General features: G+C 53.2%; 1 protein-coding gene across 2 annotated transcripts in view; it reads right to left on the reverse strand.

The window, feature by feature from the left end:
- The window catches only part of Adap1 (ArfGAP with dual PH domains 1), a 56,899-nt gene that overhangs the window by 11,904 nt on the left and 27,620 nt on the right, over nucleotides 1-17,375 (reverse strand). For both annotated transcript variants that reach the window (XM_029533693.1, XM_021222706.1), the window contains exon 4: nucleotides 11,022-11,104. In XM_029533693.1, the coding sequence (XP_029389553.1) occupies nucleotides 11,022-11,104 (83 nt within the window). The remainder of the gene's footprint in view (nucleotides 1-11,021; nucleotides 11,105-17,375) is intronic.

Consider the following 17,375-nt stretch of genomic DNA (forward strand, 5'->3'; position numbering starts at 1 on the left):
CCCAGCTTCCTTGTGCCCGCCCCGCCAGTCCCTGCATCTGCAGGGATCTGATGTGGTTGGGCTCTTCTTGGCTCACTGCCCTGCCCCCCTGCATGGGACATCCCTTAGTGATGCAGTAACGGTTTCTGGTGAGCTGCTGATGGAGGGCTGCATTGCTTGAAGTTTCTGGCTATTGTAAGACTCCCCCCCGCCTGTGGACATTGCTGGGTGTTGGGGTGGCTTTCATTGGAAAAGAGGGTCGTGGAAAACCTTGACTGGCAGCAGTGTGCTCAAGGGTAGGAGTGCAGCCCCCGCATCACCATCACATCACACGTAAGCCAGATCCTGACAGCGGGGCCAGCTCACATCAACCTCCCTCTCTCCCCCCCAGCATCTCCTCCTGTGCTGTCTGCTGCCAGGCAGCCCTGTCCCCATCACCAAACACAAGGGGCTATTTTCTGTGCTCTCACAGACATGTGGCCATAAAAAGGCAGCAGCCTGGCGTCAGGGAGGGGGTAGCTGGCGCCCGTGAGACTATGAGTCTCAAGGCATGCCAGAAGAGGCCTGCTCCCTCCTCCGACTTCTCAAGGGACGGAGCCTCTCTGGGACCATGGAGTGGCCGCTGTGCCTTGTGTCTCTCCCTTGTCATAACTTCTTGGATACCAGTCACCAAGACTGCCATGAGCCCAGGCAGGACCCACTTTGAATGTTTGTTGACTGGCTCGTTAAACACCAAGAAAGCCACTAGGTAGGCTTGGCCTTCTTTCAGCTTCAGGAACCAGGATTATCTAGGCTTCAATAGCTGAGCATGGACTCCAGACGTGGGGTGTCAAGGGGCGACAAGACTGCAGCAGCTTCCCAGAGCCCCCACCAACTCCAGAACCATGCTTTATTTATGGCTTGGAGCCCAGGAGCCAGCGGGAACACGCTTCTCGCTTGCTGTTCTGATAGTTGCCAGCAGGTGGCAGGAGCACATCGGGAGCCGCCGTTTCCAAGCTGGGCTAAACTGAACTCTGCTGCCCCTCTGAGGCTCCGACAGGGCATCAGGCATAGGGTCCTGAAGCAGTGGGTCCTCTGCTAGGCCAGGTCCATGTGCTGATACTCTATGGAACCGACCAGTACTGACAAGCCGCCACTGTGCCTATATTTTAGGCTCCATAATGGCAGCACACGAGATGTTCCTGTAACGATGCTGACAGCATCCCTGGCCCGACCTCTCTCAGAGCTCTGCTTCCTTCTTGGTACCACGGGAACCTGGCCAGCCAAGGGCTGACAAGTATCGAGCCTTTGCCCATCCCCACTGGCCTGGCTGGATAGCCTCTGCCCACCCCAGCCCAGGGTCCTTGCTCAGCAGCCCAGCCAGGCTACCCTCGGGGCACAGTGACGATCAGGTAGGAGCAGAAGTGAGCAATTCTCTCTGAAAGCACTAGCCGGTCCTGAGGTAGAGGCTGAGAAGTTTAGTCAGCATTGATTAGATGCCTATGGTTTACAGGGCTGGGGCCAGCTATGGAGGTTGGGAGTCCTTGGTCCACATCCCACAGGACACACATACAGAGGGCACAGTGTCACACATCCCTGTGAGATTGAAGTCACCGTTCCCTGGCATCACAAGCCCGTTACAGTTGAAGCACACTTTCAGGGCGACACCTTCCTCGGGGTGACAACGTGGAGTCACAGGCTCTTCTGCACGGGTGGCACGGTCAGCATGCAATCCAAGTCGCGGGCTCTTCTGCACGGCGGTGGCATGGTCAGCGTGCCATCCAGATTTGATTTCTTTCCGTTCTTTTGAGTTGGAAGGGGGAAGTTAGGTCTCACTCTGTAGCCCAGGCTGCCCTTGAACTCATGATCCTCCTGCCTCAACTTCTGGAATGCTGGGGTGACGGGTGTGAACCACACCTGTTCTAGGGACTTTACTCTGGATCCTTACAAACAGGAAAGAACCCGTGTCCTTCAACTCTGGGGCATTTAAGCAACGACGGTGCTCTGCCCTGAATAGATGGCCCCGCTACCCACAGGACGAGCTCCCAGCAGCAAGGCAGGCAGGAGAGAGGCTGGGCCCTGGAGTGGACCACATTGTGCATCTCCAGCAGGCAAACTGGGCTGCAGGGGTGGGGGAGGGTACTGCAGTACCTCCTGCACTCACGCAGTTTCATAACCTGCAAACTTCAAGAACTGCGTTCCAAGCAGAATCTGCAAAGTGTATGTAAATTGCGTGGGGTATATGTAAATTGTGCTTTTGTTTTTAATTCGGGGCCATGAGCGCATGGTCTCACTATGAGTGTGACAGGAAGCTTGCCAAGGTGTGAGCCAAGTGGATGTTCCACACTCAGGACTGCTGTGGGACCCTTCTGAATGGGACTGGTATCCACATCATCTGGCTTCTCCCACTGGGGTACTGTGGAAGGTTCGGCACAGATCCTGGCCTCAGAGACACCAGAGAAACGGAGACTCCATGACTTTACCCAGACTGGATCAACCACACCCAGCTTCAGGCTGCAAGGTTCTGTCTGCTTCTGTTGACAACTACACCCATTGAACTGTAACTCCAGTTCTAGGCATCTGGCGCCCTCTTCTGGCCTCCATGGACACTGCACTCACATGTTGCACAGACACAAGCAAGCAAACATGCCCAAGATGCACTCTGCCTGCCCCCTGGAAGTCTTGTTTTCCATCTTTAGGAACTTGGGATCCCAGGAGCACGTGGGCAGCGAGCGGGTGACCACTCAACCCTTCTTGATACTTGTTCCCCGGCTTGGCTCTGGGAACAGATCTTTTCATCCTCTGTGTCTCCTTGGGAGGTCTCTTCACCCCAGGATGACTTCCCGAATCCAGTGATGGATGGTCAGCCCTCTGCACTAGTCCAGTTGGGGCTCCCTGACCTGAGGTGGGGTCAGGCAGGCTCCCCCTTCAGAGGAATGCCTGATACCTTAGCCCTGGTGCAAGCTGACACCTCCCAGGGACTGGTTTCCTTGGGACTCCATATCATGTGTCCTCGGCATGCGACGCTCTGGCTTGAAGACTCCCTGGTGTTCTGGTCATACATAGGAACCCTTCAGTAGGAGTGTCCCACATCCCTTCTTGTTTTCTTCTTTGATTGCTCAATAACCAGCAGAACACAGCCTGGTGGGGAGAGGGTGCTGCGAGCCAGCTCCAGACCATGGCTCCAGGAACTGGGGATCTGAGCTGTGTCACCATCTTGTCCATAAGCAATTGGTCTCCTGAAGACACCGTTCACAGAGACACACAACAGCTGCCAGGAAGCTCACTAGCTGGACCTCACGAGCTGGTCTCATGGACAAGGTGGCAGGGGACCGTCGCTGCCACCCCTCTCTGGGCTTCAGTTCTGTCATCTTCCAAAGGGTCAGGGCTGAAGTGAAGCTAAATGAGTCAAGACTGGTCCTGGGGTCCAGCAAGGCCACCAGACTTACCTACTGCACTGACCGTCTGGGACATGGGGCTCTGAAGAAGCCTGGTACTTGTGAACAGGCTGGCGGATCTTGCTCGTGACTCCTCATAGGAGCCTATCACATGGGCAGATCCAAGGCCACTACAGAACCAAATGTTGAGGCTCACACATTGGGCAAGCCTATCCTTGTAGGCTTGACAGGAAGACAGGAAATGGGGTTATCTGAGTCCAGGAATGCCCTACCTAGCTTCCACCGTCGTTTCAAAGGACCTGACCCCCTCACTTTGCCAGCCACCCCAGGGTGTCTCACCCTGGCCATCCCATGATTTAACAGCCCCCCAAACAGTGTTGTGCTGAGCACCCTGCCTTGGCACACAAGGAAAACTGAAGTCAGGCAGGGCTCTGCCGCTCAGGCAGCCTCTCTCCCTGTTTGCACAGTGACATTTAGGTCACAGGTCAAGAAGGCAACAGCACCGGGATGTCCCCACTTGGTACAACCAGGAAGGAAGAGGGTCAACTCCCAGAGGGACCCAGGCAGGATCCAGTCTGTTAGAGGAGGTGGTGGCCTGGCCCTGGGCAACAAAGGCCATTGTCCGCGTGCCCTGTCGCCCACCCTTCCCTGTGAAAGGCAGTCATTGAAGCTTGGCTGGAGGCAGGACAGTCTGGGGCAGGAGCCAGGGCAGCTGTCACCCAGTCACTTGCTGAGCAGGGGTGGGAGGGGCAGGTACAAAGCAAGGTGGACTCAGGTGTGAGGGCACACCCAGTGCCCTGACATCTCCGAGTCAGAGGGGAAGTTCAGACACTCCAGCCAACTGTGACTGAGGCTGAGGAATGACACACAGCGGAGAGGGTGGCAGGGACCTGTGGTCACACGGCTCCATGCACTGCTCATCCCTGCTGAGGGACAGGCATATCTGTAAACCAGGACATGCCCTCACAGAGGCAGCCCAGGCACAGGAAAGGATGGCAGGGATCTAGGGGTCTTGACCCAGCAGCCTGTCTCTGGCAGGACAGGAAATGTGACACGGGCTGTAAGTGAGGGAACTCCGGGGGATGCTTCCCTCCTGTAGCCCCGGGTGACACTGTCTGAGACTTCTCCAAAGCCCAGGGGAGTGTGTGCTCAAGGCCCCGGGTCTGACTTGCCCAGCCGCTGCCCATGTCCAGAGAAGATAGGCAGCTCTCCAGGTGGCTCCTTAGTCCTAGGAGTGTCATCCTGTAATAGGCAGGTCCTTGTGCCAGGCCTGGACACGAGACAGACCTGACGTCAGTGGACACGTCAGTGCCAGAGACTCTGCTAAACAGTCTCCAGAGCAGTGTTTCTATGAAACTTCCTTAGACTTAAAAGAATTTTCAGAAAACAAAGATGGGCTCCGCTGTGGGTGAGCAGCGCAATGCTCTGGGCCAGAAGCCTGGCACAGAAGGCCACTCATCACGTCCAAGCTGGTGAACAGCGGGGAAAGAGAAAACCAGAAGGCAGTGACTGCTGGCATGTTGCCTCACAGGGGCAGGGTCTCAGCGCTGGAGTAAGTGTCTGGAATAAGCCTTAGGCTGTGTAATAGCAATGCGCTGGGCAGGGCAGGGCCATGACAAGGGTATTCCCCACGCAGACACTTCACACGGATGACCCCTTGGCCTCCGCCCTCCGCGTTCCTCAATGCAGGGGAGGGGTGTGGACTGGATATTCCCAATGATGTCCCCATGGCTCCCTGGGCATTGTGGAGCTCAGTGTCAGTCCTGACATGCAGTTCAGGATGTCCCTTGGTCTCTAGCTTGAATGTCACACTGTTGTTCATCTCTCTCAGCCCCAATGCTCCTGACTTATTCCAGATAGTTTTGAAACCCTAAGGGAAAACAGATGCAAACTCCTCCATCTAGGGCCCCTACTGAGCTATGAAGAAGGCAGAGACCTCAAGCAGCTAACATGGGACTCCTGTCCTTAGCTGGCCCCCTCAGCCTTCAGCCCTGATGACTCTTAGTCCCCAGTGACCACGCAGGGCATCTTGTCTGTGCCTGCTCACAGGCATGTAAGGAGACAGACCCTTGAAACCCACAGTTCCGGTTCATTCTGGGCTAGCATGGGGCCACTCCTCTGAAGAGTCCCAGCCTCACCTCTTTTGAGGCCCCACATTTCCCCTTTCTCCATCTAAGGGGACTTCTGCATTTCCCAAAGATAGGCAGTGGGGAGTGTCTGTGCCCAGAGTGAGAAAGTACTGTTTGGTAAGAGGAGGGGGCAGAAGTGCTGGACTGGTGGGGGTGGGGCACTTTGCATAGAATCACCCAGTAAGGGGCTGGGGGCATGGCTCAGTGGTAGAGCCCCTGCCTAGAATCCCCCAGTGAGGGGCTGGGGGTGTGGCTCAGTGGTAGAGCCTCTGCCTAGAATCCCCCAGTGAGGGNGGCTCAGTGGTAGAGCCCCTGCCTAGAATCCCCCAGTGAGGGGCTGGGGGTGTGGCTCAGTGGTAGAGCCTCTGCCTAGAATCCCCCAGTGAGGGGCTGGGGTGTGGCTCAGTGGTAGAGCCCCTGCCTAGANTCCCCCAGTGAGGGGCTGGGGTGTGGCTCAGTGGTAGAGCCCCTGCCTAGAATCCCCCAGTGAGGGGCTGGGGGTGTGACTCAGGATTTATCTAGCATTCATGGGTTCCAGTCCAAACCCTGAGAAGGAGAGGAGGGAGAGGCAAAAGAAAGGAAAGAGGGAAATAATGCTGATCAGAGCCACCCTGGGGTCCCATTGCCCTGTGGGAAGTATGAGAGTTGGTGCAAAGAGGAAGAGGCCACAGTAAGAGGAGGTTGGATGTGATAAAGGCATTTGAACAAGCCAGAACAGTTCCAGGTCTTCCAGTTCCCTAGGGGCTTCCAACCCTGAGGCGACATGGGGTAAGAGGGTGGGTGGAGGCAGGGTAGATCCAGATTGTGTCCCACACGCACTGACTTCTGCCCTAGCTGCTCGCAGTGCAAAACTCTTTAAAGAAAGGGAGCAGGCCTGAAAGGCTGTGCCAATAACCCTGGCTTTTCAAAACCCAGAACCCTCCTTCCAAAAAAGTGAATACATGGGGGGGTGGGGGTGGGGGCTGAATAGCTGGGATCCTGTCCCCTGGAGGGGTCCTATGTATGAGTCCTTCTGTAGTGTTGCTGGGAGTATGGGGCACAAGAAAATGGAGAAGTCCAAGTTGGGGCTCTCCTCAAACCCCATTTAGATGTTAGTGTTCGGCCCCAGGCAAAGGACAGCAGCGGAAACCACAGTGTCATCATCATGCCACCTCCTGCCACTCCGTAGCTGACGGTGACGGCCCTCCAGCATTGTAGCTCAGAGCACATGCCTGAGGAAGCAGTAGACACAGGACTCCCAACAGCAGAACTGCAGACACCATTCCCTGGTCCCCTCTGCCCATACCTCTTCCTTCTGCTCCTCGGTCCCTTAGGCTCCTCACTGCTGAATTCTGCTTCCCCACGCTGCCATGGTAACAGACTCATCTGAAGCAACCCACACCCCCAACCCCTTGCCCAGGTGGCAGCCGAGGATGCCCTACCCCATTCACACTCAGCTGGGCACACACTCAGAGGGCTGCACACAGTCGCTGGCCTCACAGCTGAACTACATGTTACCAAGGAAAGAGAGCCATGGCTTAACTGTGTCTATAGAGCCCAGTGTGATCAGCTGGCTTGTGGCCCTCTGAGGGATGTCTTGAGAACTTCCAGGAGGCTGCACTACTGCCATGTTATAGTGCTTGCTTTTCTTAATGTGTGTGCATGTGTGTGTGCATGTGTGTGTGCATGTGCTTGTGTGTGCATACAAAGGTCAGTGGACAGCCTCAGGTGTCTCCTTATGTTCCACTTTAATTTTTTTGTTTTGTTTTGTTTTGTTTTGTTTTGTTTTTTTTGAGACAGGGTTTCTCTGTGTAGCCCTGGCTNTCCTGGAACTCACTCTGTAGACCAGGCTGGCCTCGAACTCAGAAATCTGCCTGCCTCCGCCTCCCGAGTGCTGGGATTAAAGGCGTGTGCCACCACGCCGGCTCCACTTTAATTTTTAGCGTGTGTTTCATGTGTACTCGTGATGAAGTGAGTATGGGTGGTGTGCATGTCCCATGGCATGTGTGTGGAGGTCAGAGGACAACTTGTAGGAGCAAGTTCTTTTCTTCCAAGGGTCAAGTCTATTATTGGTGGTGAATACCATTATCCACTGAGCAATCTCTCCAATCCTGCTACCTTATTATCTATCTATCTATCTATCTATCTATCTATCTATCTATCTATCTATCTATCTATTTTGAAAAGGGTTTTACTGTGTAATTCTGGCTTGCCTAGAACTCAGAATGTAGACCAGGCTGGCCTTGAACTCACAAAAATCCACCTGCCCCTGCTTCTGCCTCCTAAGCACTGGGTGTGGCTTATGGGTGTGTGCCACTGTGCCTGGCTTTATTATCCTTTGATAGGGCCTCTCACTGGCCTGTAGTGCACTGAGGACTCTGGGCTGGGGGATGGTAAGCCCCAGGAATCCTCCTGCCTCAGCACTAGGATTAGAAGAGCCTGCTTTAAAATAGTGTATGTGTTTGTGTGGTGTGGTATACATAGGTGCCTATAGAGTCCAGATGAGTTCTAGATCCCCAGAAGCTGACCGTTGTCAGTCACTCAATATGGGTGCTGGGAACTGAACTCTAGTCCTCTGAAAGAGCAGCAAGTCAGGTCTACTTTAAAAACAAAAAACAAACAAACAAACAAACAAACACAAAACGTGGGATCTGGGGATCAAATTCATGTTCTCACTCTCAGAACGGAAACATTTTGGCTGGACCATCTCTCCACCACACCCAGTTCTAACAGGATTCTGAGTGGACCTAGCCTGGGGAGACCCTGAGTGACCATGATGTCATCATCTCCTGAGCTCTGTCTACGACCTGGAGATTCCCAGGCCCTCAGCGCCCTAAGTGCTTGGCACTGAGACCTAAACACCTGCAGGCAACTTGCTAGGCTCCAGCCTGCCTTGGTTTCTGTGGCCTGCATACGCTCCATTTCTAGAACCCAGACTTCTATTCTGCCAAAACCAGCCCAGCTCCAGAGGCAAGCATGCGGCCTGGATACCCCAACTCCCCATCCGTAATGACAAGCAAACACATAATGAGGCCAGTCTGACCAATGAGACAACACTTCCTGATCTATACCCTCTGCTCACCCCCTTCTCTAAGCTCTCGACATCGCTGAGATGTCTTTGACAGCACCACTCAAGCCATGCCTGCTGCAGCTGCACTTATGTGAATCTATCCACATCTGGTTTTGCACACCCCCCCATTAAAACCAGAGGGTACAGGTAACAGCAGAGGCAATATATTCAGTGACATTTCCACCTCTGACATGAGGTTATGTACTTTGTTATAAATGGCTCAAGTGGGAGCATGTGATGACCTGTACCTTCAACCCAGCACCGAGGAGGCAGAAGCAGGCAAAGAGAGATCTCTGCATAGAGAGGGTCTGCGGCAGCAGCCAATGGGACCCCACCTGTACACAACCTCTCTCCCTTCTCCACAGAGGCAGACACCATCCCTTTCTGCTAAGGTCAGATTTTCCAGTACCATCATGAAGTGGGTACAGTATCATGGGATCCACACCTTCAGTTCGAGGGCATTCTGCTCGCTTATCACACAAAGGAACTTGTGTTAGCACAGAACCATCAAACCTGTCACTCTTGCAGCATGGCACTTCTCTGCCCCTCTCTACGATTGACACTGCTCTGCTGGGATGGGGCTGTACCGTTTCTCCCTTCCTAGGCGACAGCCATCAGAGCGCCTCTGCCTCATGCCTACACAGGAGTTCCACTGTGGACATCCATGCTTGGGGCTCTGCGGCTGCCCCCAGCTGCTTCTTCCTCTGTGGTGGGCACTGGAGAGTGAGGGAACTGTTGTGACACAGCAGCTTCTTGCCCAGCTGTTTCGGGGAGCACTGCCCATATACCAGGTGGACACAGGTTCTGAAAGCAGAGAGCCATCTCTGGGATGGACATTCTTGGGTGTCAACTTGACTACATCTGAAATTAACCAAATCTCAAGCTGCTGAGAAAACAGGTCGGGGGTTTATTTTTCTTGATTGGAACATTCAAGGTCAGAAGACCCACGTTATAGCCGGATCCTCTGAGGTGGGAAGACCCACCTTTAATCAGGGCCACACCTTTTGCTGGTGGCCTGTATAAAGGATGTGGTGGGGGAAGCTTGCTCTCTTTGCCTGCTGGCTCTCTCTCTTCCTGGCAGGTCCATTCCTTCACTGGCGTCACAGCCTGCATCTTTAGGACTCTGGTGTGTACTGAAGGCCAGCTGAGACATCCAGCCTCAAGGACTAAGCAACTATGGGATTCTTGGACCTTCTGTTAGTAGACAGCCATTGTTGGACTAGCTGGACCACAGTCTGCAAGCCATTCTAATAACTGCCCTTTATATTTATAGAGACTCATCCCAACAGTTTTCTTCCTCTAGAGACCCCTGAATAATATAGTCCCCATAGGAAGTTTGAGGCCCCACATGCCAGTGGGGCTCGTCAAGTTCAGCAGGGCACAGCAGGGCAATGCTGGTTGCTAAATGAAGGGTTCCTCTCAGGCAGCCTTACCCTGTGCGCCACAGAAAATGAAGTGGTTGTGCCGGCCCTGTGCCGGGGCAGAGCCTCAGAAGCAACCCGCCTCTGGAATGCGAAATCCAGTCAACCAGAAAAGGCCGGAGAAGGGCCCTGGAGATGAGTTCCAGAAAGCGCCTCTGTGTGGAATCACAGTGTGGTGGTCTGGATGAAAATGGCGCCTATAGACTCAGAGAGTGGCACTATTAGGGGGTGTGGTCTTACTGGAAAAGGTGTGGCCTCGTTGGGGGAAGTGTGTCACTGTGGGGGCGGGCTCTGAGGTTTCAGCAGCTCAAGCCAGGATCCGTGTCACCGTCTTTTCTTGCTGCCTACAGATCTGGTTGTAGGACTCTCAGCTACCTCTCCAGCACCATGTCTACCTGCATGCTGCCATGCTTCCTGCCATGACGATAATGGACTAAACCTCTGAAACTGTAAGCCAGCCCCAATTACGTGTTTTCCTTAGTAAGCATTGCGGTGGTCATGGAGTCTCCTCACAGCAATTAATCCCTAACTAAGGCAGATGGGGACTACTTCAGACTTTTAGAGCTGTCCAGGGAGCCATGGCTTAGGCCCCAGGTCTAATAGCCACCACATACCAAATATATAAGCATCAAAATGCCCAGCTAACTCAGGCTGGAGGTCCCACAGAAGCATGCAGGAGACTAGCTTTGACACATACGTCATAAATAAGACAGAACTAGCCAGTAGCCCGTCAACTGAACCAGTGAAGAGGAGATGAACTCTGGACTCCCAGGCAACCCTGTCCTCTGCAACAAGGTCCCATCGTCCCCTCTCCACAGAGCCCCAGAGCCCCCTGGAATCGTGAGCACCAGGCAGGCCCAGGGGAGGCGCTGGCCACTGAGCTGGCTGTCTCCTCTGCCAGTGTGGGTGCTGGCCTACAGTAGTCCCTTTCAGCTCCCCAACATAAACCGGCAGCCCTCCAGAGGCCCCTGAAGGGGAGAGGAAGGTCACAGGCCCCAGCAAAAGGACACTACCACAGGTTTGAAACATTGAGCCGGTGGAAGATACTGGGGAGGGCACAGCTCACCTGTAGAGTATGGTTCCTGCTTCTCCACGTGAACGAATTCTTGCCTCTCATACTTGGCACGGATCCACTGCTCACGTAGGAGTCTACAAAGAGAGGGTGGAAGAATGGCTATCTGGACCCCAAGTTCTATGCAGAGAGCCACCATGGTCCCAGATACCCTTGATAACCAACTTTCAGGAGCCAGAGGTCAGCATGGCTGCTCGGGCAATTGTCCACATAGGACGCTCCACATTCTATTCTCAGGAGTCCCTGCCACCTATCGCTCCTGGCTCCTCTCGTCCCCCAGATCCTGCTTCATGATCACCAAGACAGTCAAGTTGGCAGGTGGGGAATCTGTGCTCTGTTCACCCCAAACACCCCACAGGTCCTTCCCCTTCCTTGGTTCTGCAGCTGACCCTGTGTGGCGGCTAGTTTTTCATTGTTGACACAACACTTAGAATCATCTGAAAAGAGTCTTCATTCAAGGATTGTCTAGATCAGGTTGGCCTGTGAGTATGTTTATTGGGAATGATGCTTGAAGACCCTGTCCACTTCAGGCGATACCATTCCCTAAAAAGGGTCCTTAACTATGCAAGAGAGGAGCAATTCAGCTGAGAGCAAGTGGGTAAGTGAGCATGCTTGCATTCATTTCTGTCTGTTCTTGTCTGTGAATATATGTGACTAGTTGCTTTGAGCTCTTGTCATTGTAACTTTCATGGTCTGTAACCTGGAATTGTAAGCCAAATATCTTAGTGTTGCTCGTGCTGTAATAAAACGCCATGAACAAAAGCAACTAGGGGATAAAAGGATCTATCTGGCTTATGCTTCCATATTACTGTTCATCATTGTGATTGCAATTTAGGACAGGAACTCAAGCATGGCAGGAACCTGGAGGCAGGAATGGATGCAGAGGCCATGGAGGGTGCTGCTTACTGGCTTGCTCCTCATAGCTTGCTCAGCCTGCTTTCTTACAGAACCCAGGACCCGCCAGCCCAGGGGTGGCCTCACCTACAATGGGCTGGCCTTCTCCAGTCAATCACTAAGCAAATGCTCTATTGGCTTGCCTGATCTCTAGAGGATTCTTCCTCTTGCATGACTTTAGTCTGTGTCAAAGTGACATAAAGAACCGGCTGTCACATCAAATAAACCCCTTTCTCCCATAAGTTTTCTGTCAGGGTATTTTTAACACAGCAACAGAAATGAAACCGGGATGCCATGTGACCCCCTGTGGTTTTGGCCACATCTCTATCTTCCCAAGCCTTAGGTCCTGTGTGGGACTTCCCACTGACAAGCTCTGCTGGACATCCCCTCCCAGAAGCCTCAAGTGCGGTGACTCTGACAATCCCTTCAGCCCCAGCCTCTCATAGTGTCACTCTGGCTGTGTGAATGTAAGTTTCCAAGCTCATAGTGGCACCACCATCTTGGCCGACATTACTGCCTTTCACTAACCTTGCTAGTCAGGACTTGAAATGGCTTCCTGGCCAACACAAGGGTGGTAGCTCTCAGAAACAGAGGGCTGGGGAGATGGTTCAGTGGGCAAAGCACTTGCCTGGTAAGCGTACTTCAAGTCCCAGTACCCACCTTACAATGTCAAGTGTATGCCTATAATGCCAACACAAGAAGTTAGATTGCCCGTGGGGCCCTACCCAGTCAGTCCAGGAGAATTGTGGATTCCAGGCCCAGCAAGAGAAATAATGTGGACAATTCCTGAGAAATGATGTCCAAGGTTGCCCTCTGGCTTCTACACACACACACACACACACACACACACTGACACACACACACACACACACACACACACACACACACACACACACGTACACATGAACACTTACACACATACACATATGCAGATATACATCTGACTAGAGGATGTCCCTGAAGTCTTAGGGGAAGTGAGCCAGAGAGACATGGTTCAATCACCAGGGCCATGATGGCCTTTCTCTGCCCCTAAAGCACTGATCAACAGGGCTGCCACCAAGAGACCCTATCACCAACAAACCCAGTCATAAGGCTCAAGCCCTCTTCCACAGTGCTGCCATCTTGCCCATTTACATCTATCCAGGTCTTGTTCCAAAGATACCTGCCTTCAAGGGTACTGAGCCGAGCTGATGCCGCTTTGGTGACATCGGTAGGCTCCCACTGTGTGCTTGTGGCCTGGGAGGAGCCAGGTCCTTTCCTGGCTGAGGAATTCTTTGGAAATGTATCCACAAGTACCCACGGTAAGGTCTCAGTGACCATAACTACCCTGACCCTGCCTGAGTCGTGGGGCTTTAACCCAAGGCCTTCCACGCCAGGAGAGTCCATGTGTTGACCATCCCACATGTTACATTTGCACCGGGAAGTTAACGTTCGAGCTGAGAGCTGCACAGAGAGAGATGAGGGGGTCAATCTTCATTTCAATAAAGGGAGAGGTACCCTCAGGGCAAGACCCCAACCAGCTAAGCTCCCAACTTATAAAGGGAAAAGGTCTCAGGGATTTTCTGCTTCTAAAAAGCAACAATAAATAAAATGGGGTGCAAATGTTATTCAAAGGGAGCCAGGAAGGGTTCACCCAAGCAGGTGGCTAAGCTCTGCAGCGTTTTGCTGTATGGTTCTGGCTTTAGAATCCGGAAGGAGGGCTGGAGAGATGGCTCAGTGGTTAAGAGCACCGACTGCTCTTCCAGAGGTCCTGAGTTCAATTCCCAGCAACCACATGGTGGCTCACAACCATCTGTAATGGGATCTGACGCCCTCTTCTGGTATGTCTGAAGAGAGCAGTGGTGTACTCACATACATTAAATAAATAAATAAGTAAATAAGTAAATAAGTAAATAAATAAATAAATCTTTAGAATCCAGAAGGCTACATTGGTAAAGGAACTGTGCCATCTTCCTCCACAGTTAAGTGTCAAGCTGTGAATGAAGCCTGGGTTGTGTTGGAGACCTGTGATTTTGGAGATTCCAGGGCTGTGGGATACCTTCCAGAGAGAAGTGCAGAAGTAGCTAAGCCCCCCCCAACATCAGACATGGAGCTCCAAGATTTGGAGTTTGCCCTGCTCTGTTTCGGTCTTGCTTTGGGCCACTATTTCCTCGCGGTGGTCCTGTTCCTTCCCTTTTGGAAGGGTAATGTATATTCTGTGCCATTGTACGTTGGAGTGTGTGATTTGCTTCTGATTTTATAGGGGTTTATGGTTAAGGGGCTGCCTTGAGTCTCAGAAGGCAGGTCGGACTTTGAACTTTAAAATATTGTTAAGACTGTAAAAGGCTTTGGGGACTTTTGAAGCTGGACTAAAGGCACATTGCATTGTGAGACGGCCAGGAGCCTGGGGAGTGGTGAGGGAACGGACCATGGTGGTTTGAGTGAGAATGGCTCCCACAGGCTCCCATGTCTGAATGTTTCGCCCCCGGTTGGTGGAATTGCTTGTGGATTAAGATGTAAACTCATAGCTGCTATTCCAGTGTCCTCTCTCTGTCTGAAACTCCAACCCTTAGAAACCATAGACTTAGTTAAACTCTTTCTTCTGTAAGTTGCCTGGCCATGGCCTTCTGTCAAAGCAATAGAACAGTAACTAACTCAAGCCCTCAGGGTGCAGGTCCATGAAAGGACAAAGCCATGCTTCCCTGCCAAGGCCGCCCTGCTCAGAGCCCTTGGGCATGCCTCCTCTGCTGGCCTCCCTGAGGCTCCCAGCCACTAGCAACCCCTTGGAGACTTTCACATCCCAAGACAGATCCTTTCTTGTTCTGGGAATACAGCAGAGGGGATGCCACACCTATAGCCCATCTCTACCCATCCCAGGCTGGCCAACCTATGGAAATACCAAGGCAGGATTACAACCAAACTCCGGGTCTTATGCTATGGTCCTGAACCCCAGAACGGCTCAATCAGCCTCAACTTGGAAACAGATTAGACAAGTCAAATCAAAGGGAAGCCATCCATGGGCCTTGGGCCCAATGAAGTACAACCAGTGACTTGGGTACCCACAGAGAGACCACCACGTGAGGGCTCAGAAGTATGGTCTGAATGGGAGCAGCTAGAGCTGACCTGGACCTCAGGCTTGCAGCTGAAGGAGCTGGGAGAGTGGGAGAGTGGATTACTTTTAATATTCGAAGCACTCATATTTTAATATTGGCCCCGGCAGCATCTCTGAGCCCCCGCTACTCTTCATTCCCATGGTTCCAGTTTGGGTGTTTGAGGGAGCTGCAGCCGAGCACTGTCTGGGTGTTGGGGAGCACTGTTGGGGATCCCTAGGATTTCTCTGTGGCCACTGAGTTCCCCCAGTGCGCAGCACCATCTCAGGCCTCACAGGAAGAGGGTCTTGTTTCACAGGAAAGAGGATGGGAATGAATGTGTGTGCTGACGAAGATCAGAACTCGAGAGCACAGGGAGAAGTCACAGCTAGCATGTCTCGGGGACGACCCTAACTAAGCTCCTGGTTCGAGCCTCAGGAAGGAGGGCTGGGGGGAGTCCCCCTGAGCACAGCTGTACTTCTGACCCAGCTTATCAGGAATACCATTTCAAGGCACAGAATAACCCCCTCCCAGGCTTTCCCCCAGGCTGGCCCAGGAAAGGGCCTTTGAAACTCCCATCCACAGAAGACCACACACAGCTTGACCCCTGCACCTCTCGTGCAATGCAAGATGCAGTTCCATCTCCAAAGACACAAAGGGTTACAGGCCATGGCTGCCACTATGCGTCTTCCTGAATTGGGAGGAGGCAGACCCAGGCTGTGGCTGGGACATCCTGAATGCCCACAACTTGCTCTGACAGGCCCTAATACTTCATTCTTGCAACGGATCGTGCCAGCACGTGGCACTGCCTCAATTATCCAGCACTCTACAATTGTCATGGGCTGCTCCACTCCAGTTTTCACCGTTTGATGTCACTCCCCTCTCACACACCATCCTCACTAGCAATCCGTGGACAAATGTCCCCAACTCGGCAGAGGCAGGCGAATTTCTGAGTTTGAGGCCAGCCTGGTCTACAAAGTGAGTTCCAGGACAGCCAGGGCTACACAGAGAAACCCTGTCTCGAAAAACTAAAAAAAAAAAAAAAAAAAAAAAAAAAAAGTCCCCAACTCTATCACTGTATGAGCCCCGAAGTTTACACACAGTCTCCCCTACCCCACAATGACCCTCGACCCATGCAGACTTACACGCAACTACCCGACACAACATCCATGTCACACATTCACACACATCACACTTCACAGAGGCTTGTGCACGACTTCTTGTTGAAGCTCCCACGATCTGTACGTGGGCTCCTATAGCACCTCAGGTAAGTGGTGTCAAGACCCAAGAGACCTTAGTCGAGGATGCTCACTGAGCGGACAGGGCCTGCTGGCCACACCACGGAGAAAGATTTGTCTGGTGCCCTTCTTGTAGCAGTGTGGACCATTTCAGGCCAGGCCAGGAAGTGCTGGCAACAGAAATGCAAATGACCCTGACCACAGAGCAGTTGGTGACAAAAAAACACATCTCAGAATAGTTGGTTACAGTATGGGCTTGCTGACCTCTGCTGAGAGCCTAGCAGGTAGCAGGGTAGATCCCTGTTGGTGAGGGTGAGGTGGCCCCCTCCCCACTTCCCGGGCCATGTAGGCGTGAATGTGTGGAGTAGCCCCTGAGGCCTAGCATGGCTGAGACTCTGGTACCAGAGATTCAAAGGCCTGCGTGCTGAGAGCCTTCGAGCTGGGGACCTGCCATCCATGAGTTTGGAGGTGGGAAGGCCTGCGTGCTGAGAGCCTTCGAGCTGGGGACCTGCCATCCATGAGTTTGGAGGTGGGAAGGCCTGTGTGCTGAGAGCCTTCGAGCCGGGGGCCTGCCATCCATGAGTTTGGAGGTGGTACAAAAACAGGCAGAGAAGGTTGCCTGGCACCTGGTGCACCAGCTTCCCTTCCACATGACAGTCCCAAACTGGCCCCAGGGCCTCCTGCCGTTTTCCTCTCCCCGTTTCCCCCCTCTCTTCTCCCTCGTCCTTTCCCTCCCCTTCTCCATACACTGCTACATCCTCCTCTTCCTTCCTTTTCTCTCCTTCCTTCCCTCCCCTCTCTCCTCATGGTCCTCCCCCTTCCCTCCCTTCCCTTCCTTTTGTCCCTCTCCTGCACCCCTGCCTCCTCCTTTTCTCTCGTCCTTCTCTCTACTCCTCTCCCCTTTTTCCCTCTCCTCACTCCCTGCTCCCTCTTTCCTCTCCTCCTCTCTCCTCTCCCCCCTCCTCCTCCACTCCACCCTGCTTCCCCTCTTCCAAGTTCCCCAGACATGCCCAGCCTCTCCTTTGCAATCAAGAGGTCAGGACTGTGACCTCCCCTCCTGTCTGTGACCTCCCCTCCTGTTCCTATTCCCAGGCAGCCTCTCCTCTCCTCTCCTCTCCTCTCCTCTCCTCTCCTCTCCTCTCCTCTCC

The sequence above is a fragment of the Mus pahari genome, chromosome 23 (genome assembly GCF_900095145.1).
Source record: "Mus pahari chromosome 23, PAHARI_EIJ_v1.1, whole genome shotgun sequence".
Lineage (NCBI taxonomy): Eukaryota > Metazoa > Chordata > Mammalia > Rodentia > Muridae > Mus > Mus pahari.